Source organism: Ixodes scapularis, unplaced genomic scaffold (genome assembly GCF_016920785.2).
Source record: "Ixodes scapularis isolate PalLabHiFi unplaced genomic scaffold, ASM1692078v2 PGA_scaffold0__279_contigs__length_252992795, whole genome shotgun sequence".
Taxonomy (NCBI): Eukaryota; Metazoa; Arthropoda; class Arachnida; order Ixodida; family Ixodidae; genus Ixodes; species Ixodes scapularis.
The window spans coordinates 1,614,008-1,636,826 of NW_024609835.1; the positions used below are offsets into that span (position 1 = coordinate 1,614,008).

At 49.3% G+C, this 22,819-nt stretch overlaps 1 protein-coding gene across 1 annotated transcript in view; it reads right to left on the reverse strand.

Moving 5' to 3' along the window:
- The window catches only part of LOC8036413 (nephrin), a 241,238-nt gene that overhangs the window by 15,267 nt on the left and 203,152 nt on the right, over positions 1 to 22,819 (reverse strand). The window contains exons 10-12 of the mRNA XM_042289072.1: positions 8,642 to 8,828; positions 2,250 to 2,375; positions 1,305 to 1,332 (exon numbers count right to left, since the gene is read on the reverse strand). Of these exons, the coding sequence (XP_042145006.1) occupies positions 1,305 to 1,332; positions 2,250 to 2,375; positions 8,642 to 8,828 (341 nt within the window). The remainder of the gene's footprint in view (positions 1 to 1,304; positions 1,333 to 2,249; positions 2,376 to 8,641; positions 8,829 to 22,819) is intronic.

The window sequence follows — 22,819 nt, forward strand, 5'->3', positions numbered from 1 at the left end:
TGTTTAAAATAAACCGTGAGGATCGAAATGATAAATTCGAGAAATTCGGGGAAAAATATTTTTGCCTAATATTTTTTTTAGTTTAACAATGTTAGTTGGGTTTGTTTGGTAAATTTTGAGCCAAATGGAGTACCACGAAGAGAATTACAGGAGGACGCTTAAGCTTCGCCTTTAAGAGTTGAACAAGATAGCTAAATGCAAATTCCCGCTGGTTCCCAAGCCGAGCAACCAACCCTGAAACTGTCGAACATAATTTTCTCGACTGCTGGGGCGCTTTCTTTTTCTGGGACGCCCTCGAGCGGAGTCTTAAAATAGACTCGCCTTTAACCCCCATAAGGCTCTAGGTTTCTTCCTATTGAGAGACAAGGTGAAATCCCTGTCGGTTTAGTCACGCTCCTGGGCCTGCATGCCATATGGAGAAGTAGAATGGCTGTGAGGCGTGCCGATGGAGACGCCCGACCCGTATTTCAGATCATCTGTCTGCAGACGAAAATCTGTATACGCCACTTTAGAACGTGCGCCTGATCAGGTGTCCATTCTCAACGAACTTGAGACCTTGAAAGAATTTTAAATTTTACGATCGCGCATTGGTGATCTCAGCGAAGGAAATTCACGTGTGATCGTTTAATTTTCTAGATGTCCAAACTGCCAAAAAAAAAAAAAAAAAGTGTCTGTGTGGTTTAGTCGGTAGCGTGCCTGGTTCGCGACCGAAGGGTCGTGGGTCCGAATCCGCCTCCGCCTAGAATTCTTCGAATTTCTTCCTCCAAGGCGAATGAATAATTTTATTAGTATGAAATCATTTGAGACCTGCGGCTATCTTTAATTCGTATTACATGTCACGTTTTCAGTCGCTTTCTTTCCACGTGTGACGGCACGTTTCACGTGAGCATTGTGGGTTGTTTGAAATTCCCGCGCGAGGTCACTTGACTGCGACATCAGGACCCTATTGACCAATCAGGACTTTCTCATCCCATTCCGCCGACGCCAGCGTTTCTCCTTAAAGCTCCTTAAACGATAGCTTTAAGGACACTCAACTACCCTTTAAGCTGTCAGCGAGGATAGTAGTTCTGACGAGGCAACCTTACGTGGGACGGAACGGTCATCCCAGTTCCCAGGAAGACGAAACTGAACCTCAATATTTTTTGTTACTTCCTCACAGAGATCCCATATCGACGCGACACGTAGAGCCACACTCCCGTCTGGGAGCGCAACGAGACAAGAACACTCAAAATCACAGCTGTTTTGACAGGGACACACTGGCCCCAACAAGAGAGAAACTCGAGTGAGACGAAGCTGGCACTCACTTTTCGGTTGTGTCTGGCTCTCCGGAATCTGAAAGTGGACGGACAAAAGAATCACGGAGGGCTCTAAAAAAGTGTCATCTTCGAGCAACTACGAACAGCCTTTTCGTGATGTCAAAACCAGATTTTTCCTCACCGTAACATCACGAGTTGTAATCTTTTGACTAGAGCCACTAAATGAGCTGCGCTTAGAGTATTGGCACTCCGTTTCCCGAAATTGTTGTGGGCGCCGCCATCTTGGTGCTTGAGCAGAGCAGACGCAACAACCGATCGTCAGAATTCAGAAGTGCGACTTCCTCAGTCTTAGATTCGGTGCTAGGAAGCTCATGTAATATCGCTTCGCTTTGCCACAAACTGTTAAAACATTTGGGGAGGACGGAAAAGAATTTCTTGTGATTTCAGATAAAGCTTCAGATAACTGGCAACCTTGATTTTAAGTCAAAATGTGGCCAAGTGTCGTTACTCCGAAGCATAGCGTATTTAGTGGCACTACTTTTGACAACTTATCGTCAGATGCGAACAACACGTTGGGCGGTATATGCCAAAATAACGACGGAAGCTTGGAGTAATTACACTCGGAAACCGACGCCCCGACAAAGCGCTGATTTCGGTCAATGAAAGAGGAATTCATCCAGATAAATACGTCACCGCGAGCGTTTTGCCAATCGCGCACGTCGCTCATAGCGGAAATAACACACCGGCGGTTTCCACTCTGGGGTGTTGCCGCACGCATAAAAAACATGGTGCGAATTCATGGCGTGTTTTGTTTTTGAATAGCGCCGAAGTTTTATATTTTACTGTCCGATACAAAACAAGATTTGAGATCTGCAAAGCACTAACGTAAATAGGAAGAGGTAAATGACATTCCGAGTCCCGTGTTGGGGTGAATCGAAATCGGACAAACCAAACGTTTCGTCCGGCGCTTTCGGAAGGGCTCGAAGCACTTACCAGTGTCCGTGTCATGCACCCGCATTCGCATGATGATGGCGATGATGACGGCGACCAGAACCAAGGCTGCGATCGCTCCGATGAGAACTCCTAGCAATGGACTCATTGACAGTGCCAAAGAGTCGCCTGCGCAAATAAAATGTATACCTGTCAAAACCTTGGCCTTACTGCTAGGCGCACAAACTACCATCACTGCTCGCCATCATTTTAAGATCAACTTTTTGGCGACCTAAGTAATGTTCAACAAAACCGCTTCTTCACTAAAACGCCATTTTGTAGCCGGTTCGTGAAGCTTAGTTTCAGGAAAGAATGCTAACGGGATGCATTTCACACGTATGTGACCAAGGTTTGTTGTATGTTCGTTTTGTTCGAACACGCCATCGCAAGAACACCGCGAAAAGTGGCATCGAATTGTTGTTATAGATTTGTTGCGTTCTATTTCCCTGCACCTGTTGCAGCAGCTGCATTCTGTGCACACCGCCGTATTCAACCTACGAATGCAGCCAAACTCCAAACACAAGCGGAAGTGCATTTTACCGCGCTACAGCTTTCTGCACCGGTGTAAACGGGTGCAGGTGAACGCTGGTTCAGAGATTTGTGTCAATGTGCGTTCGGAGCGACCGAAGCGACAGCAACGACAAAGTCACAAGTGTTGGCCGTACACAAGCTGGGAAGCGATGCGAGAGGCAGCTTCGCGAAGCAATGATGAGTCTGGTTTGTTCCGGTGTTCCGGAACAAACCAGACTCATGCGAAAGCAACCTCTGAAAATATGCGAAGAAGCCTTACATCGAGTGGACCCACCGCGAGTAGAAGCATGCTCCCGTCTAGTCCTTTTTTCTTTATTTGGGAAGTTTTTGACCGCACGGTGTCACATGAGCGCCATTGTGAAAGACCATCGGCAGTATGTATTTGGCAGCACCGAACAGACGGATCTCACCGAGCGTTCAGTGCATGCGTGGCGCCCCCAAAACTTTCGACGACATTGCGCGAAAGGGCTCGTGTCGTTTCGTGCTGTACACTCCAGCGAGGTTATTGCACGTGCAGAAAGACCACCTCGATGCATTTCGGCAGCGGTGGCGTAATCAAACTGCCTGATCGGACCACGGTGTAAGATAATACTCTTCAGGTGAGGACAGCGCGCTCCTCGTGCAGTGCAGATAAAGTGCGCTTTTCACTCTCTCTCTTTCTCTCTCTCACTATGGTTTCAAGCGGCGCCGGCAGATGACTCGTCGACCCGTGGGCACGGCAAAGACGGCTCGTGCCGCCTCATGCTCCACACGCACAGAGCTCCAGCAAGGTTGTCGCTCGTGCAGAAAGACCATGGTGTACCGGGGTGTCACGGCAACGAGATGATTTTTTTCGCTTTCACACTGTTTCGCCGTTTGGCCGCCGGCGACACTGTCAGCCGCGGGCACGGTGGGCGCGGAATAATGCAGCCTTTCGGATGCCCGTGGAACGAACACTATCTGATTCCTCACGCTGCGCGTTCAGCCCCGCCGTGTCCTCACCTAAAGAGTGTATCTTACATCGTGGATCGGACTAAACCAATCACGCAGAAAAAAAGCAGGATCGCGGCGCATTTATAGCGCGTGATTGGCGGTAATAACGAACGGGGAAAAACGGCGAGTGCTGTACTTTTGCCACCGCTCGATTGGTGAAAGCGCATCGTTGGCTGCGCTTGGAATTGAGGGGAAACAGAGCTCTCGTAGTACGGCTACTCCTAGGGTTCCTGTATAGGCTCCCTACGGGAGCCAGAGTTGCGCGTCTGTTTTCCACGTGCCGCCGCGCTGCTATTCGCCGAGATCCGATCACGTGAGGAGCCGGATCAAGTGCCGTGCAGGAAAGTAGACGTTGCACGCCCCCCGCCGTACGTTCCCCTGCTTTTGAGCGCGCCGGGCGCCTCGAACGCGCGGCGCCGCTATTCGCCGAATTCAGCCCCATGACGAGCGGGATCAACATACCGTGCAGGAAAGACGGCGCTACGGGGAGGAACGCGCAACCCTGGCTCCCGTAGGGAGCATATACAGAAACTCTAGGTACTCCCGCAACTCGTTCGCTTTTTTTCCGGCCTTTCGTGCCCTCGCGACTGTTTCACACTTCAAGGAGAGAAGAATCGAAACATGTTCTAACATGTTTTCCTTCTATAATCGCGCTGGAAGGAAGGCATCTTTCGTAGCTGGACGCGCGTGGTGTGTATTTCACTTTTCACGAACGAAGGACGCTTTCTTATTTCACGCATACTGCCTAAAAGACGTGACCCGTCAAGTGCGGGGACAACAAAATAAACACCTTTCGAAGCACTAACATCAAAAACATTCTTTTCTTCTTTTCTTCTCCTTTTTTACTTTTTTTTTTGCACTCCTCCTCGACGGCGTGCAGATTTATAGTTTCCCGAGAATAAGTATCGTCTTTGGCGGCACGCTGAAGAACGGCCAATGCACGCAGTGGCCGGAAGTGTGCGGGAGCACGGCACGCTGCAAAGCCCTCCTTTGGCAACCAACTCACGCGGAAACGAGGCGACCGCAACGACAACGAGGCGCATTCACTCCTGACATAGATACCTCGTAAGTAGGATGCACCACTATAGGGGGGCACTGCCGCTCGATCAGGTTCTTGGTGCGAACGCGTAACACACGAAACAATGGCGACACCATTTTCCGCGACCGATCGCTAATATTTCCCCGCTTCATTACGCTGCACAAATCAGCGCATAAAGATTTTTCCTGCGCCCACAGAGTTTGCACCTGCCCCCCTTCCGCTCCCCAACCCCCCCGAAACAAACAAACAAACAAACAAACAAACAAACAAACAAACACACACACACACACACACACACACACACACACACACACACACACACACACACACACACACACACACACACACACACACACACACACACACACACACACACACACACACACACACACACACACACACACACACACACACACACACATTAGTCATTTTAAACATCTCTGAACTCGGTGTCAGCTTAAGTCGGAGCACAGCCTACGCTACGAGCCAAGCTGCCAATCATTCAACAGTGAAAACGTAACGGCATGGGGATCGCCGTCTCTTAGTGCGTCCTCATCCGCTGGCCCATCGAATCGAGCGCAGATACTTGACGCTCTTAGTCTGCGTGTATGCGTTTCTGCGTCTCCTTGACCTTGACAGCGCTCAGAACCTTAAAGGGGCCATGGAATTCAACTTGGGATGGGATAAAAATAATTTAGATTGAGACTTCACTAATCACATATTGTTTAGTGCGCCAAAAAAAAAAAAAGAGGCTGGAAAGTCGAAAGCCTACTTTTCGGTGCGAAAATGGGAAAACATAGCGGTCTAGTTCGTACCTACTTTCCTCTCTTTGCCCTTTCACTGCGATACATCCGCGGTGCCCAAAAGGCGTGCCAGCCCCAGCTCATGCATTGGACACGAAAACTGCGTCACGAGACTACCTTACTATACTCCGGTCACCACTAAGCTGACAGTGCGGTGACGCGCTTGCCGGTCCAATCTTCCGCCTCCCTCGCATCACCTGACCTATTCTGCTCAAGTGGATACGCGTGAACAGGTGGCAAAATATACGAGTGTGACTGTTCCAACGTGCACGTAGCTTCCACAGCACTGTCAGCTGAGAGGTGAGGAGGGTAGTCTCGCGCAGAACTGCGGAAGTCACGGAGGAGAGAGTTCGAGGGGAAAGCAACGTTTGTCCAAATTTTGAGCGACGTGCTAATCTTCTACGGGGGTCTGGGTGCACGAAGAAAGGTCCGAGCGAGAGTTCGGAGTTCCTCCTTTCTCTCCTCTTGAACTGCTAGCGCACTCCAGCGGCGTAGCCAGGAAGTGTTTTCGGGTTGGGGGAGCTGAAACTCCATGACTTGGGAAAGAGGGAACGCAATGCATCTGCACATTAATGTATAGGGTGGGCTGCATTTCGGAGGGAGGGTGTTCTTAGACCTCCCCGCCCCTCCCCCCTGGCTACACTCCTGGAACGCACTGTACCGTAAGGCCGCTGTAAGACTCTTAATATATTCTACCAGTGTGCAGACACGCATCTCAGGCGTCTGTCTTCCTTGTATGACAGTCCTGTCACGTCGGTCAAACAAAAACAGCAGTACAGATTTTGTTTTTAAGCTGAAGTATATTATAAAAAAATCGTTTATAAATCTATAAGAATTCACGCCCACACAACGTATCAAGCTGTAGTCGATCACCTCGGGCTTTTCACCGCTTATCCTTCGTGACCCACCCGTGAAGTTCGCCATCCTCGAAAGCGTCGTAACGGAAAGCTGGCTTCACGGCAAGCACTGTCACTCTGCGGTGAAGCCCCCAAAACGAACGCGCCCGCGCCGACCGAAGACAACCTACGTTACTCCGATGATAATGCAATTAATGCGAAGGTACGAGTGAGCTAGACAAGGATAACGATAATAATCCCCGGAGAACAGGAACAAGGGGAACAAAGGACGAACACAAATCCCCAAACACATCGAGGTGACTGGTGCGCGATTGAAAAAATCCGCCTGGTCCTGGTAAACCAGTGACCTCCACATTTCCAGTGGAGCGCGCAAATAACTAAACCTAATTCCCCCCCCCCCCCCCTCAAAAAAAAATTTTTTTTTTAGTACTTTAGTTGGTAGAGCGTTCCACTGCAAAGAAAGAGGTCTCCGGTTGGATACCAGGAACAGGCGGTTTTGTTCAGTGGCGCGCCAGCCACCCAGCTGTGTTTGGAGATTTGTGTTCGTCCTTTGTTCCCCTTTTTGCAGAAATTGTTATCGCTACGTTACTCCCTGTATGACAGACACTAGAAACTCCGTTTTAATCTCTCTTAACACGCTCGTCATTTCTGCGGCTATGTAAGTTGTGCGCATGGGCTATTAAGACGACAGTTTGTGCAGGTGACGTATACGGCCAGGGGGACATCATGTAGGTGGCTAATCTTTGCGATTAGCCACCTACAGCAAACTTTGCAGTTCTTTTTTTCTTTCTAATTGTACACGTCGCAAGTGAGGGAGAGCAGGAGAAGGGAGGGGACGCTACGGTTCAAATGATTATCGGGTGGACGCAAAGCTCGTCGTCTTGCGTCTCTGCTCACTGCTCAATGGTGTTCGAACGCCTCATGACGGCGAGCGGCCTTTGCCACGGCCTCTACGGTGCCGACACATTGCGACTGCCTTTTTGGCGCAATGCGAGGTTGGCAATCTCGTAATCGTGTAGTCCTGGGTTTGATTCACGTCGGAGCACGTTCGAAATTACGCGTGATTTCGTACCGATTGTTCTCTGAAGTGCGTGTTCCACATTTTTAAGGGTTCTGGGTGTTCCTGTGATCTCTGTTCCCCGATGGCTGCGATAACAGCCGCGGGTCGGAACGCTCGGTCTCTTTCGCCGTGAGCTCCGACCTGTTCGTGATGCGGGGAGTCGCCTGGCTTGGGGGGCCCTCCTCTCACCCTCTCTCGGAAGGACCTCTTTCCGTTCCCCTGCTCGGAAGCGGATCACTGCTGACAGGCGACGAGGTTTCGCCTCTTGTTTTCCCGCTTTCGGGGAAGTCCCTTTCCCGAAAGGGAAAGTGACTTTCCCTTTCGTCCGGTGACCGCGAGACAGATAGGACGTCTGTCGGCGACCTCTCCAATGCTTCCCCGATCTTGGCTTTCCGGAACCCCGCGTCCGGCAGGTAAGGAACTTTTTTTACCTTGTCGGCGCGGGGGGCATTTTGGATGGGGACATTGTAGTTCACTTAGAAGAGTGTTTTAGTAAATTGCTTTGGACTCTGTCCTTACTCTGGTACGTGTGTCTTCTCTTTTGCTATCTTCGACAGAGTGAGACAAGGTACCCGATCATTGGCACCGAAGGAGGTAATTTATTGAACCAACCCGCGGTAATGTGGCCCTAAACGTCGTCTATATTGCCGCGGGGATGTGGGGACCGCGCTACTGCTTTTGACGTCTCCTCTGAGACCATTGCCGCTGTTGAGATAACCCTTTGGTTACTCTATGGGTACCTCTGTTGGTAGCAATATCCCAGAGGGTTTTTGTGGCGTTCCGTCACGCTATCCTCGGAAATCCCAGACCTTAGGCACATTTTGCGTTCCAACTGTCTGCAGATATGTTGGAAGCAAACGAATCGTACGAAGCCTCCGAAGATTCTTTTTTCATGGTGTCTGCAACAAACACGTCTTTCGTATGATGTATCAGTTGTGTTCATGGGGCTTCGTCAACAAAATCTACCTTTTGGAAAAGTGGACGCCAGCTTGTAGCGGCTGTGCCAATTGGACTCTGCTGAGCAGGCATTGGACACGAGGGTTGAGTCGGCGCTCGGTGAGGACTCGGATCCAGGCTTCGTGCTCCAGAAACGGCGACAGCCCACGTCGCTGGATGGAAAAGGGTCTACTCACCATTGCTGCCCGTGCTCAGTTCTTCGGTGCTGGTGGTGAAGATGTCGCTGTCGCTGCGGCCCTTGGCGTTTTGGGCAAACGCGCGGACGATGAACTCGGTGCCCGGCGGAAGAGGATGCACGAAAAAGACGGCCCGGTCCCGCTGCTCCTTGGTCGCCAGCGTCTCGCTGCGAAGCGAATCGATCACCTGAAAGGAAAGCGCCAATCAACGACACTCCCAGGAACCAGACCCGCGATCCCGCCATACGGGCCAAGGGCCGAGTCGCAATGGGCGGAACACCGAGGACTTGCCCAACTCAAGTTTGTTGCAATTCAGCGGCGGCCGTGGATATCTCCCTGAAGATCGCGGAGCCGGCTGCAGCGATACCAAGTATAGAAGACGAGGTCTGCCCCCAAACGTCATCACTAGTGTATGCCAGGCAGTGCCGCCCACCTCGCGTCAGAATCACCGGCAGCGCGTCGTACAGCGTCTCACAAGGTGCGCGATTCTAGAACGCTGTGACGCCGAGGCGGACCCTCCGGGCGCTTTGTGGCGGCCCTCGTCGAACGTCAGCGAGTTTGCCGCGCGGGGCCGATCGGAAGATCCACTTGCGATGGCGTCATCATGCAGGCCTTGTCTTGTAGCTGGGATTGGCTGCTGGCGATAGGACGACACACGAAGGGTTACGCCCCTCCCTAGGCTTTCTAACTATTCTTTCTTCAAAATTTCCCATCACGCCAAACAAAGAACAGTGGCATGGGCGCCAATGAGCAGTCGAAATAATCGCTGAATTCGGCTCCCAAGGCGAAAAAAAGCACCGCAAAAATGCAATGACTGCTGCATTATTGGAAGCGAGCGACGAACGAGAATAGTTTGTTATCATTCGTAAGCGTGGTTATCATTGTTATCAGCTTCATTCTGTTCTGCATCCCAAGTCGGCGGTGCTTGTATTAACATGTGCCTCTAAGTGAAGAAAGATTACAGCTTACCATGGCTCGCCTGCCGTACTTCGTGGTAAACATCTCGATGAGTAAAAATAACGTTTTCAGAGTACTACATTTTGTATTCTCCACTTGTACCGGAGACTCGAACCAGTTTAGGTTTCTCTTTGGCATAAACTAATCCTCCTAAAACCATAAAAAAAAATTAAAAAAACAAAAACAAAAACGAAACGTAAGGAAAACATTTAGGTTGGGAAGCTCGAGCAGCCGACGAAATCCGACCCGTGGGACGAAAGTTGCGGTGCTGGTTTCATCTAGGGCCTTCTTATCGAGTAGCCCGTAATCTCTTCAAAAAAAGAAGAATGCCGGCCCTGGTATTTGCTTTTGATCGGAATTACGCGAGAACCGGCCATCAAGATTTCACTCTGACCGCACATGACCGCGATTTCAAAGTCATCGATTGGCGTGCCACAATGCTGTACGGAAAGCAGGCTTGAGCGTTTGGGTACTTGGGTAGCGGTACGTATTAGCGGCCCGCATTATCTTTCGGGGGCCCGCTCGTCGACGGGCCCCCCTAAAGACAGTCTTCAGGCACTCTCGGAGGCCTTTCTCGCGCCATATTTGTCGTACAAAAACGGAAACGTGTGAAGTAATCATGCCCTGATCATAGTTGAGGCGTATCCGCAGAGAAATGTGTCATCATCGTGTCTGCGGCAAACACCATTTCGTTCGTATCACGAATGAGCAGTGGGACTGGACTCCCTAACCTCACTATCGCGAAAAACACCAATCTTTGTTCGCCAACAAAGCAAAGTAGAATTTTATTTGGGGGGCCATCCGAGCAATTTTTTTTTTTTTCGGTATCGCTCGTTCGCCAACATGTCCTTGCGCGATCATTTGGTGACTCTGAAGCTCAAAAGATGTCGCTAACAAGCGGTGCGTGCGTGACGTGTCTACGCGAGCAGCACTTTCTTTTTGTCGCTCTATTTACGGTACGAGGCACTAAAACAAATTCCTAAAAACATAGTAAAAGCTATCCGCACGGAGATACTAATTAGGACGTCTGACGTCCTCGGGGAAATAAGAGCTGCAGCTCAGGCGAGCTGCTCAGCGATCATGCTGAAGAAACCTGGGGGACGGGGGAACGAAAACAGAAGCAACCATGCGCTTACTTATTTAGCCGAGACGTAGTTTCTTCTAAGAAGGTCTTCCGGACCTTTTTGTTGACTTTGTTCTCAGTCTCGGCATGCTCGGTTTGACGGGTATTTTTCGGGGTGATTTCGCGGTCACAAAGAAGTCTCCATGCGGGCCCTTCGGGAAGTTGAATATATTGCCGTGGTCCCCGGAGAATGAATTAGGTACACTCGCATAACGATAGCTCTTGCGCGGAATCGCTACTGCATCTGAACCCTCTGAACCCCGGCACCGCCAGTTTGCCCCATCACAACAACTTGAATCGAACATCCACAGAACGATGGTTACAGGCACTCTACGCGGACGTCATTGGGAGTATTTTACAGGTTCCTCGGCGGCTCTGAGTAAAGGAGGAAAAATCGTAATGGTGCAAAATGTCGGCTTACGGGTTCCTTGTTGGTGGGCTCGGTCGATCTGTCCGCAATATGAAGGAAAATGTTTGAAACGAAGGCGCTACGTGATTGAAATTTTGGTTTAAAGGCCAAAGGTGCTCCGGTGGTCTCCATTGATCTCCAAGTCCCCCGATGGAGCGTGCCAGGGCATCGTACATCAAACCCTTCATGTTGGTCTTCCCTGGGCGTTGTTTATTAAAACTACGGTTTCAAAAGTACATACGCTGTTCACTACAAAAAAAAAAAAAAAAGAAAAAAAAAACGAAAACGTGAAATTAGGCGTGAAACTTGGTAGGACTCAAACATCTCTCGGGGCTCGCTTCCATGAGCATCTACGACCTGCTGTTAATGTTGCTTAAAAAAGAAAATTTTTTACATTGCGTTTTTGTTTATCGATTTAAAACCAACACGTTGACGCACGGCGTCAAAACCTTAAAGAGCCCCTAAAAAGAAAAAAAAAACTTTTTTTTTTAAACAGTTTGGATGGGATAAGCGTGTCAAAAACTAAATTTTACGTGGAAAAGAAAAGTTTTAGAGCAATATTAACGGCGAGAAATTTATCTTAAATTCTGCGCGCAAAGTTCATGACGTCACGGGTCATTCCGGAATGACCATCGCGGTCGTGCAGGCGAAGCCGATCCACCTCTCCGCCACGCGCCCGAAATGCCCAGAGAGAAAACAAATGGAAAGGAGGTGACTACCGACGAAGTCCCGTCTCACGCCATCAATATTGCTCTAATTTTTGTTTCGCGTAAAGTTTATTTTTTTGACACGACCAGAATGTTTAAAAAAATACATTTTTGTTATTTTCAGGGGCCCTTTAATAGTAATGCGTCGGAAAGTTGAAGAGATGACGAGGAACAACACACAACGTCTCCATCTTGAGAGACGTTGTGTTTGTCCCTTATTTTTGGGGGGCTTTTTTTTTTCATTCCCCGTCCCAGGTTAAGTCACGTACACTTTTCACCAGCTCGCCTGCGCGCGCACACTTTTTCCGTTGGAGAGATGTTCAGCATTTTATGATAACAGGTTATTTTACTTCTTTTTTTCATTCACCCTAAGGTTACCTTTATCGAATTCCTAGTCGGACGTCTCGACCAAATAGCGGGAGAGATAAGCTCGAAACACGCACAAAGAAAGCTCCACCTCATCTCCGATATAAAGAGAGAAAGTAAGAAGGACACGGTCGACAGCGTCGGCACACAACAGGCGCTCGCCAGCCCCGCGCGATACGCCGCAGTATGGGCCAAAGGGGTTAATGAAGCGGCAGGGACCTAACAGCGCCCGTTCCTTCAATACCCGGAGAGAACAGGCGGAAGTCTTGCGGACAGCCCGAGGCCTGTTAGCTGGCCTGCCGCTGCGGACCAATACTCCCGCGTAGACAAGGCCTGCGCTCCCCTCCTCCCTTTCCACGTCATCACGAGTGCATTCACGGAGCGCCGCCTAGCTTGCGTCCGCGGCACCGCCGGCGCGTCCAGCAGAGATCGATGACGCGTTGAGCGGGCCTTGTCTCGGAATCGCGCGGAATCCCTGGCAGCGCCCCTTTCCTTCGAAGCACGCCACCGGCATCGGGATCCGGGATGCGTTAACGATTCACGCTACGGTTGCCATAGTGACCCCCGGGCCCCGTGGCTTCCCCGCGATCGCGCCGCTCAGATCCTTTCCTTGCGGAGCCGAGGCGGCGAAAGGGGCTCGACGGAGGCACGTGGCCCCTAGCCGCGGATGCCCGTCGCCGCATGCAAATGCCCTCGTTGGCGGGGAGCCGCTATCGAGAAAAATCGCCAGCTGGGCGACCCGAAGCGCCGGGATGTGAGCGAGAACGGAGAGGAAGGAGGCGATAATGGCCCCTTGGCTGAATTCTATTTCTGCGGCTCGCGGTTGGTGCTAATCGTTTCAACGAAGCATCTGGTCTTGCGGATTTGGCTGTCAGAGCCGCTGCAATGCTGTCGACAGACTCTTTGCCTCACGCAAATCTGGTTCCTGCGCAGTTGGTTTGGCCAAATACAAACTCGTCTAGAAACGGATCGATACAAGAGTGCAAACACCTACGCGGAAGCACGTGCAGAGACGCGCCCACTCCAACGACGGACGATCGCAGTGAGTAGCACACAAAGACTCGTGCCCGGACAAACCTCGCAAAACACGCTCTCACGCGCCGCACGCGCAGCAAACGCGCGCATGGGTTTTACACGCACGCATATGCACGGACGCGCACCGACGCGCATACGGAAAAAAATCAACGAGCGCCCAGAAACGCGCTCAAGTACAATTTTTTCTTCCGCGAGGGGCACCATGGCGGGGGATCACGGGCAAAGGACTCGAGAATCGAAGCTACCTTCTCGCGGCGACAATTCTATCGCGCCCATGTGCGGTCGTCGGCTTACGAGTGGAAGCAGATCCCATTTGGGCTGGAGGGCTAACCGACAGCTTGACAGACGCAGAGCGCATAGACCCGTGGCTCCCAAGTTATGAGCAGTGATGAGCAAGACCGAATATTTTTAGGTCCCGTTGCTGTTGCGCGTCGCACTGCGTCCTTTCCAACGCTCGGTTAGTGCCCTTGGACAGACGCCGAGGGACGCTGAGAGACGCTATAGTTTACGCCCATGGATACGACGGCACGCTAAGACGCTGTTTCACGTTGACATTAAAATGCTCGCGATTTACCCAGCGATTCTTAAGCTGTTGGCGGCTGTCGCACACCGCTTTGCCTTGCTTTGTGGTGCCGTGGAACGACGGCCCTGTAAGCTGCCTTTTCTTTTGCGGCTTCGTTCTGGGAAACGTGTGCAAGTCGGGTTGAGCTTCCCAAAAACGCTCATCCGACGACCGGAAACTGACGGAATAGTAACCGTCGACGGCGTCCTTGAAGGCACGTGCACACCCGGGAAAACCCTGTTTCAGTGTCTGGAGTCAGTCTGAACGGCTCCCAGGCTATCGTCATTTTACGGGAGTCGTATTCGGACAAGAGGGTAAAAGCTCCGTGCCCGGGGACAACTTCCTGCGGCATTTCTCACGAGGAGCGCGCGCGCACTGCCTGTGCGCAGTCTCGTACACGTTCCTAAAAAAAAAAAAAAGTTACCGATTACAACTACTTTATTGAAAAATGCGACTGATTACAGAACCTATTACTCCATCACAAAAGTAATTCAAAAGTTACCAGGAAGTAATTGATTAGTTTTCAGGTTACTTTTTTAAACTTTTTATTACAAAATCAAGAAGGCTCGAGGTACACCTAAGCACTTCTTATGAGTTGAGAATGCGAAAGCATGCATGTTGTTCTTCCACTCTTTTAGTTCGTCTGCGGCGTACTTGCGTCGACGGCCGAGCGCGCGCTCTCCTCGCCTTTCTGATTTTAGGCGGGGAGCCGCTGGCTCGCTCGGCGGCTAGACGCTTCGTGTTACCGGCCCGCGGACACGCGGCGCCATGGGGTGGCGGTCGTTGAAACTGACGCGCAGCGGCCAATGAAACCTCGTTCTTTGAAACTATGAAGCGCGCCAGCCAATGGGACCGAAGCAGAAATCTATCGAATTTCGGCTTCACTGCGCCCCATTGGAAGCGGGGGGAACTAGGTGCCGTTTGGCAGGGCTTTTCGCGCGGCTTCAAAGCTGGGAGCCGTCAGATCGCGGCTTCATTTGCAGAAATGAGTTTAGGTGCCGTTTGCCGCGGCTTCAAAGCTGATGACGTCGGCTCGCCCCCACACATATTTTTATCATTTTCTTGACTACCCGATTAATATTTTGTTAAAGAGTCGCGTATATCTTTATTAAAGCCAAAAAAAAAAAAAAAAAAAAAAAAAAAAAAAAACGCAATTGCTCGAAACCGAAACTGAAACCCGCGCACGGAGGTCGGAGAAGTGAAGAGGAGAGAGCGAGTGGCGGAAGTCACGTGGCTACACCCAACCGTGCGCTTTTTTTTTTCTTTTTTCCGCGCGCAGCAGACGAAATGCGTTGCTGGAACCGTTCGCCGTGCGATTCTTTTGCAGTTATGTTTGTTCCGCTCGCTTTTCTGCGCTTCAAGATTAGTTGTTTGGTACATTGAATAGTGGAGATGAGTAGTGAGGTGCCCGTGGTGAATTTGCGTGATCAGCTCCGAAAAGAATACCCCCAGGATGTTGCGTAAAAAGCTGCCTCACATGTCCTGCGTCCGAAAAAAAGTGGAATTGTGCAGCAGAGTCTGCACATGTTTCCGAAAGATCAACGGGATCGGAACCGATGGCTGGCTGCAATTCCTGTAGCACATTTACGGGGCAAAGCGGACGCTACCCGATTTACCGGGTGTTTTTGCGAAGATTTAAAAAAATCATAAAAATTAGGGCGTTTAAAAAGAAAAAAGAAACTGTCTTCGGGAACAAAATAGCACCCATGGCGGACGTCAGAAATTTCCAAAAAACACACTAATCAGCCAGCTAATTAATTAGAATTTGTCAATTAACTGTTTAGTTATTGGAAATAGACATATGGTTCCAATTAGAAAGTTGCTGAGCGTTATCGAAAACCACTAAATCAGTCATTTTTAGAAAGACTTTGAGCGCGTGAGAACAGTAGTAGCGCACTAAAGTTACAACTCGTGGAGCAGGTACAAGGCTAGCGATTGCGGTAAGGCGCCCGCGCGAATTTTTTGTCTCTTTTCTAGCCCCAGCCTTGTACCTGCTCCACGAGTGGTAAATTCAGTGTGCCACTACTATTCTCACGCGCTTAAAGTCTTTCTGAAAATGACTGATTTAGTGGTTTCCGATAATGCTCAGCAACTTTCTAATTGGAACCATATGTCTATTTCCAATAATTAAACAGTCAATTGACAAATTTTATTAATAAGCTGGTTAATTAGTATTAATTACTTAATTAGTAATTACTGACGTCCGCCGTGGCTGGTAGTTTGTTCACGAAGGCAGTTTCTGTTTTTCAAACGCCCTATTTTTTAGGATTTTTGAAAGTCTTCGCGAAAACACCCGGTATTTGCTACTTGCATTTTGTGGAAAGTGATTACATTGAGTTTGCGAGGGTCAAAAAGGAAATCCCATACCACTTAGTTCAGCGACGTTTCGTCCACAAGATTTGTTTTTTGCAATAATAACTGCAAAAAAAAAAATAAATAACATTCGCAAAAAGTAAAGAGGGAGAGAGAGAGAGAGAGAAAAGAAACGTTGGCTTACCGGGATTGTACCCGGCTCCGTCGCGTGTGAAGCGGACGCCTTTCCACTGAGCTACTGGACAAACATTTTCGAGAGTAATAAGGCAGCGGGTCAACTGTAGATTGGAAAGCTTGCTGCCGATTTTCCTCCAGTAAAAGCACTCCAGGATCGAAGCCGGGCAGCACCACGCATTGGCCACATTCGCACCTAGTAAAGCAATCGTACGCGTGCAAATGCAACTCGAAGTACGCCCTTCGTTCTTGACTTTTGCGCGAGCGAGGTCTCCAGCCACGAGATGGGGGCGGCGGCTCGGTGACGTCTTCGTGCAAATCGGCTTGGTGGTCGGGCGTGTCGTACGGGATAAATACCAATTCTGTTGATCAGTCCCAAGTTTCTGTTCTAAAGGCAGACAGAATTCGCCGGTACTGCGAACGACAGTTCTGAAGTAGAGGTCCCACGCCCGTCGTCCGCTGCCATCGCCGTCCCCGCGAGTCTCACGATACGCGAAACGACGCCCTGTTGAGAATTACGCAGCGAACGCACAGAATGCTTCCGGTTCTCTGTGCAACTTTTTAATGCGAAAGCAATAACTGCCTCATGGAGCGAGCTGACGTCATCAGTTTGAAGCGCAAAAACGGCTCCTAGTTTCCGCCGCGATTCCAGTCGGAGCGATTCGCCTTCGGTTCCATTGGCTGGCGCGCTTCGACGGGACTTCCACTGGCTGCTTCGCAATGGCCCCCGAGATCCCAAAGCACGCGCGCGCTGGTACGCAGCAGACGACAAAGGGAGCGGACGAGCATACGACAAAGGGAGCGGACGAGCAGACGACAAAGGGAGCGGACGAGCAGACGACAAAGGGAGCGTACGAGCGGGTTGCATGCTTTCGCATTCACAACTCGTAAGAAATGCTTAGGTGTACCTCGAGCTTTTATTCAATCAACTTATTTGCAGCTTTTTAGAGGCCACAAAAATTGGGTTTCATAGTTTATTTTCTTTTTTTTAATATTGAGTGTGTGCCTTCAACGACCAATGACTTTGATTAAATTTGGTGGTTGTGTCTAAACCTTAGAAAACGGCCCGTGACCACAGAAAAGAGAGAGAGCGAGACTCAAACCGGCCAGTTCTTGATCGTCGGTTTTCGGGCGAAAAGAAACCGAATTTCGAGCCGCGAATTTTGTTCGGGGTAGATGGGCTCTCATATGCCAAGTACAACTAAAAACCTCAGCGAGAATGAATATCCTGTCAGTGTACCTTCAATGCTTTCGCATTAAAATGCGTACATAGGTTCAAAGTCAGCGGTTGTCGTTCGAAGTTCTCGTCAGTCACCTTCCCCCGTTTCCCGGTGAAGATATCTGCCGCAACGCTGAGGACCCTCTCGACGGATGCGTTTGAGGAAATAGCGGTGTTTTACGGCACAAACACTCTGAGTACCAGTTCCTGGCTGCGCAGTGCTTCGAGGGACGCTTCGGAGTCCTCTAGGAAGCGAAGCGCTTCACTGTTGCGACCGACTGGCGAAAGCGCCCAAGTTAAAACGTCGCTGAGCGCGTCGACATTCTAATCCTTCTGATATCTTGGTATCTTTTTTTAGTTGTTTAGGAATCGAAAGAAGTGCCCAACGTTGGTTTAACATAGACGAGTGACGCAAGGGCAGACAGATCGAATCTTTTACGTAAAGAAACTCAACTCAATAATTTTAGCTCTTTCGGAAACATATAATTGATCACTCGTAATTGATGCGTTTACTGTACAGCGAACGTATCCACAGAAACAAAAGTAATTGAACCGTTAAAAAGTTACAATAAAATGTAATTTATTACGAGTAATCAGGTACTCATAACTCGTTACGTAAAAGTCAGTTAAAATCGGCCCTGAAGCACGCACTCCCGTTCCGTTGACTGGATAGCCATAAAGTTGTCCTCGAGTATACCAGTGGTAGGACCCTTCGAATGAACAAAAGTAAGAGCAAAATTGAAAGAGAAAAAAAGAGAGAGAAAGGGAGAAAGAATACCCCGACAAATCATGTCTACTTTCATGACTTGTTCGAAAGGCGGGCGAGTTATCTCCGCTGAGTGTGCTTGTCAGACAGCACGAGTGCATTCCGGGAGCACCGGCAAAGCGTATATTCGACGACGGGTGGCTCGCAGAGTCCGCGCTACATCTCCGATCCGTGCTTAAAGCCGCGGTCCTACATCGTGCAAAAGACAGCCTGCAGACAGTGTCTGAGGCCTGCGTCTTTCTGGTATGACATTAGTCGTAAAAATAATTGTACAAGCTCGATCGTGCTGACACAAGCACCGAATGTTTGAGACTAAAGGCCCGTTCACACTCTTGCAACCGAGTACGACCGAGAGAGACCAGACCGGTTTTTAAGCCTCTTGCGATCTCTTAGGACCAGCTCCGCTGCCTCGCATCCGGTCCTAAGAAGTCGCTCTCAGTCGTACTCGGTCGCAAGAGTGTGAACGGGCCTTAAGGGAAGAAGGACGTCCGAATGGGCACCGCCCACCGACACACGCCGTGAGATGGCGCAGCATGAGAGGAAAGGAAGTTGGTGCGTGCTTCGGCCACCGACCCTGGAGAGCTGAGTCGGCGAAACACTTCAATCTTAAGGGGACGTAGCGCTTTTCGGTGTCCGTATTTCGTTACAGCCAAACGTTACGAAACTCCACGAAAATTGGCCGATAAAAAACATTCCGCGTTAAAAGCGCGTAGGAAATTGACGGGCAATTGTGTTCCAGGTGAGGGGCGCCTGCGGTCTCGTCGCTCTTCATCGACTAGTTTGGCGACTGCAGACACGCGTGGCATGTGCACTCGATAGCGAATCTTGGCACGGATATACCGGCGTTAATCCATATTTAAAAAAGTCAAGTCGCTAACTGCTGGACGAAGGGAGGATGCCCCGCGAGGCTTTCCCGCCAAATAGGATTTAAAATCGCGACGATCTGTGTCGCGCTATGTTGGAGGTGACGCCCTGATTGCGGAATCATACGCTTGAGAATCTGAATGGTCTGGCTTCGATTCCCGCCTAGGAATCAATCAACCCCCCCCCCCCCCCCAAACACGCACACACGCACGCACTCACAAAGCCAGGCTTTTATCCGTGCTTTCCTTTGGGGTTGCACGAAATGCAAGTCCAATAAGGTTTCACGTTAACCGCAGACACGTTCGTAGCATACAAATGTGTGAAGCAAACATGCTTAAGGCGAAGATCGTTCTGTCACCATGTCTGCAGCGATGTCTTTGGTATCATGTAAGAGCCATGTAACTGGGTGACCAGAGTCAGCTGACTTTTTTTTTTTGTTTTTCTCCAGGAGATGGGAATTAAGAAAACGCGCTTCTATCGCTATTTTTGGCCGCTGCAGACGTCCGCTTTTCCTCGCATCATAGGAACAACACTTGAACTAAAAGCAACCACGTGCAGCACTGAAATATTTAGCATATCTAATGTCTAGTCAAGAAAAAAAAAGGGGGAGGGGGAGTTTGAAATTTATTCGATTGTTCTCGCACATGTACGGAGCGCGACATAGCACGAACACGCTTTCCCAGTTTTTTTTTTCTTCCGCAGCTGAAAAGCAATCATCAAAACTTCCAGTGTAGTGGTAGATACTTATGTAAGGAACTACCGTAAGCGCCAAACGTTGCTGTTTAACACCAGACTGCATTAGTGCAATGCAAAAAGGCGCGGATATCATGTTTGCTTAAAATGTGTTAGGCAATGTACTGCCGCTGCGTCCCTAGGGAAATCGACGGCCTCAGGGCGGGATCATACCCGCGTGCTTTTAGAATGTTCTCCTCCTTTGTCTTTTAGTCGGCTTAGGCTCAGCTGCAGTCATTGAAATGTCTTGTCTAGTGAGCCATTCAACACATTTGACTGCTTTGTACTTCGACACCGATACCGACACACACACACACACACACAAACACACACACACACACACACACACACACACACACACACACACACACACGCACGCACGCACACACACACACACACACAGACACACGCACACACGCACGCACACACGCACGCTCGCGCACACACACACACACGCACACACACACACACACACGCGCGCGCGCGCAAATAGAATTTTTTTTTATTTTGTTTTGATTTGTTAGCCAACTACATCAGTTACTACGTTTTCACTACAGAAGAGTAGATTACTTTCTAAATGCACCATTCGAATTGGCACCAACATCAATTGAAAAATCATGCGGAATTTTCAGCGTGGATATGCGACGGTGCCTTTCAACCACTTTAATCAGGAAAATATTTTTGTATGATATCTCTTCGTGCCTCAACTTTCATTTGTTCCCATGTTCCCATTGTTTTCTATTTTACAGGACTTGTGAAACAAAGTAACTACGCAGTTCAGGAAGATAATGTTTCAGTTTGCCAAATAGCATTTGCAAATCGATTAAGAAATAAAAAAAATACACTAAAATTTAAGAAGTCCTTGCTACTCGTTCATCATCGCGCATCTGGTGATATTTGTTTGCGAACGGTCAGCCATCTGCCTTTAATACGAGAGTAAAAAAATAAATAAAAACAGCGCAAAGACATGGACCAAACGAGAAGGCAGACGAACAAGGCGCTGATTACAACTGAAGTTCATTCGCGCTAACATCGAGTATAAAACCTGCAACGTCAAAACAATCCGAGAAAATACATGACATGGACGCCACGTTCTTTTTAAGCCACCTTCACGCGCTGTTACTGTGCGTCTAAAAGACAACATTCTTTATCAGACAGAAATAGTGATTGAGCGCTAACACAGTTTTCTCCCAACCTTCCAATTTCCCGCACTTCGCTAATTTCTCGAGTGAGTTTATTTTTGTTCTTTATAATCAACTTACACTTGTCGAAGACGGGAGTGCAGCGACAGTCTCGGCAATGCAGGCCAACATGACCTGACACAACCCTATAAACGTTGTACTTATGCTCTCGACAGCGATCACTGAGGCAGCGCCCCATTGTCACGACGTATCTGCTACCGGATGACAGCCAAATGGAGTACACTACTTCCTCCACACAGTTCACAAATTGGCCATGGTGTTGTTTTGTGCATCCCTGCCTTTCTTTAGATTTGGAGCCCACATTTCTGCACAGCCCAGACAGCTTTTCCGGAGCCGAAAAAACTACATCAACACCACCAACCCTTTGGCCAACTTTCTTTAGGTTATGAGAGATCTTACGCAGGTTATGGTAAAACCGTTACTTTTTTTGTTAATCCTATAAGCCCGCTAAGTCGTTTTCTCACGCCCTCTTTTAAGTAGGCTCTCAGCAACTGTTGTCAGCAGGTAAGAGGAATATCCTGCTCCTCTGAGCCTTGAAGTTAGTGTGTCGAAGCTTTAAGTTTCCGTGTGGGGGCAGAACTTGAACAGGGCATTCATTTCTAAAACAGAGGTTAATAATTCCACTTTTCACAAGTTTGGAATGCGCTGAGAAAAAAACAAGATCGGTTTCTTCGCCCTTGGCACACATGGTCATAACGATTAGGTTCATGGATCTGAGCCTTCAACTTGGTCATGGCCAAGTGTGCTGGATATATGAGCTGAGGGCTAAGAACCCCATCTTGCCTTCTTCCTCAGGGCATTCCAAACTTGTAAAAAGGGGAGTTATTAACCTCTATTTTAGAAATGCCCTGTTCACGTCCTGCCTTGCCTCCCCCCCCCCCCCCCCCCCCCCCTTCCCACACACACACACACAGGGTGAAAGAGAGCTTCGACACACAAGCTTCAAGGCTCAGAGAAGCGGGTATCCATCTTACCTGTTGACGACAGTTGCTGAGAGCCTACTTAAAAGAGGGCGTGAGGAAACGACCCAGCAGGCTTATAGGGTAACATGGGAGTAACGGTTTTAACATTACCTGCATAAGATATCTCATAACCTAAAGAAAGTTGGCCGAAGGGTTGGCGTCGATGTAGTTTTTTCAGCTCCAGAAAAGCTCTCTGGGCTCTGCAGAAACGTGAGCTCCAATTCTAAAGAAAGGCAGGGATGCACCAAACAACGCCATGGCCGATTTGTGAACTGTGTGGAGGGAGTAGTGTACTCCATTCTGCTGTCGTGCGGCAGAAGATACGTGGGGCAAATGGGGCGCTGCCTCAATGATCGCTGTCGAGAGCATAAGTACGTTTATAGGGTTGTGTCAGGTCATCTTGGCCTGTATTGCCCAGTCTGTCGTTGCATTGCCGTCTTCGACAAGTGTGAGGTGATTAGAGAGAAGAAAGAAAAACTCACTCGAGAAATCATTGAAGCGCGGGAAATGGAAGATTGGGGAAAACTGTGTCAACGCTCCATCACTATCTTTGTCTCGTAAAGAATGTTGCTTTTTAGACGCACAGTAACAGCGCGTGACGGTGGCTTAAAAAGAACGTGGCGCCCATGTCATGTATTTTCTCGGATTGTTTTGACGTTGCAGGATTTATACTCCATGTTAGCGCGAATGAACTTCAGTTGTAAGTCAGCGCGTTGTTCGTCTACCTTCTCGTTTTTGTACGTGTCTTTGCGCTGTTTTTAATTTTTAATAGTGAAATACACAGTAG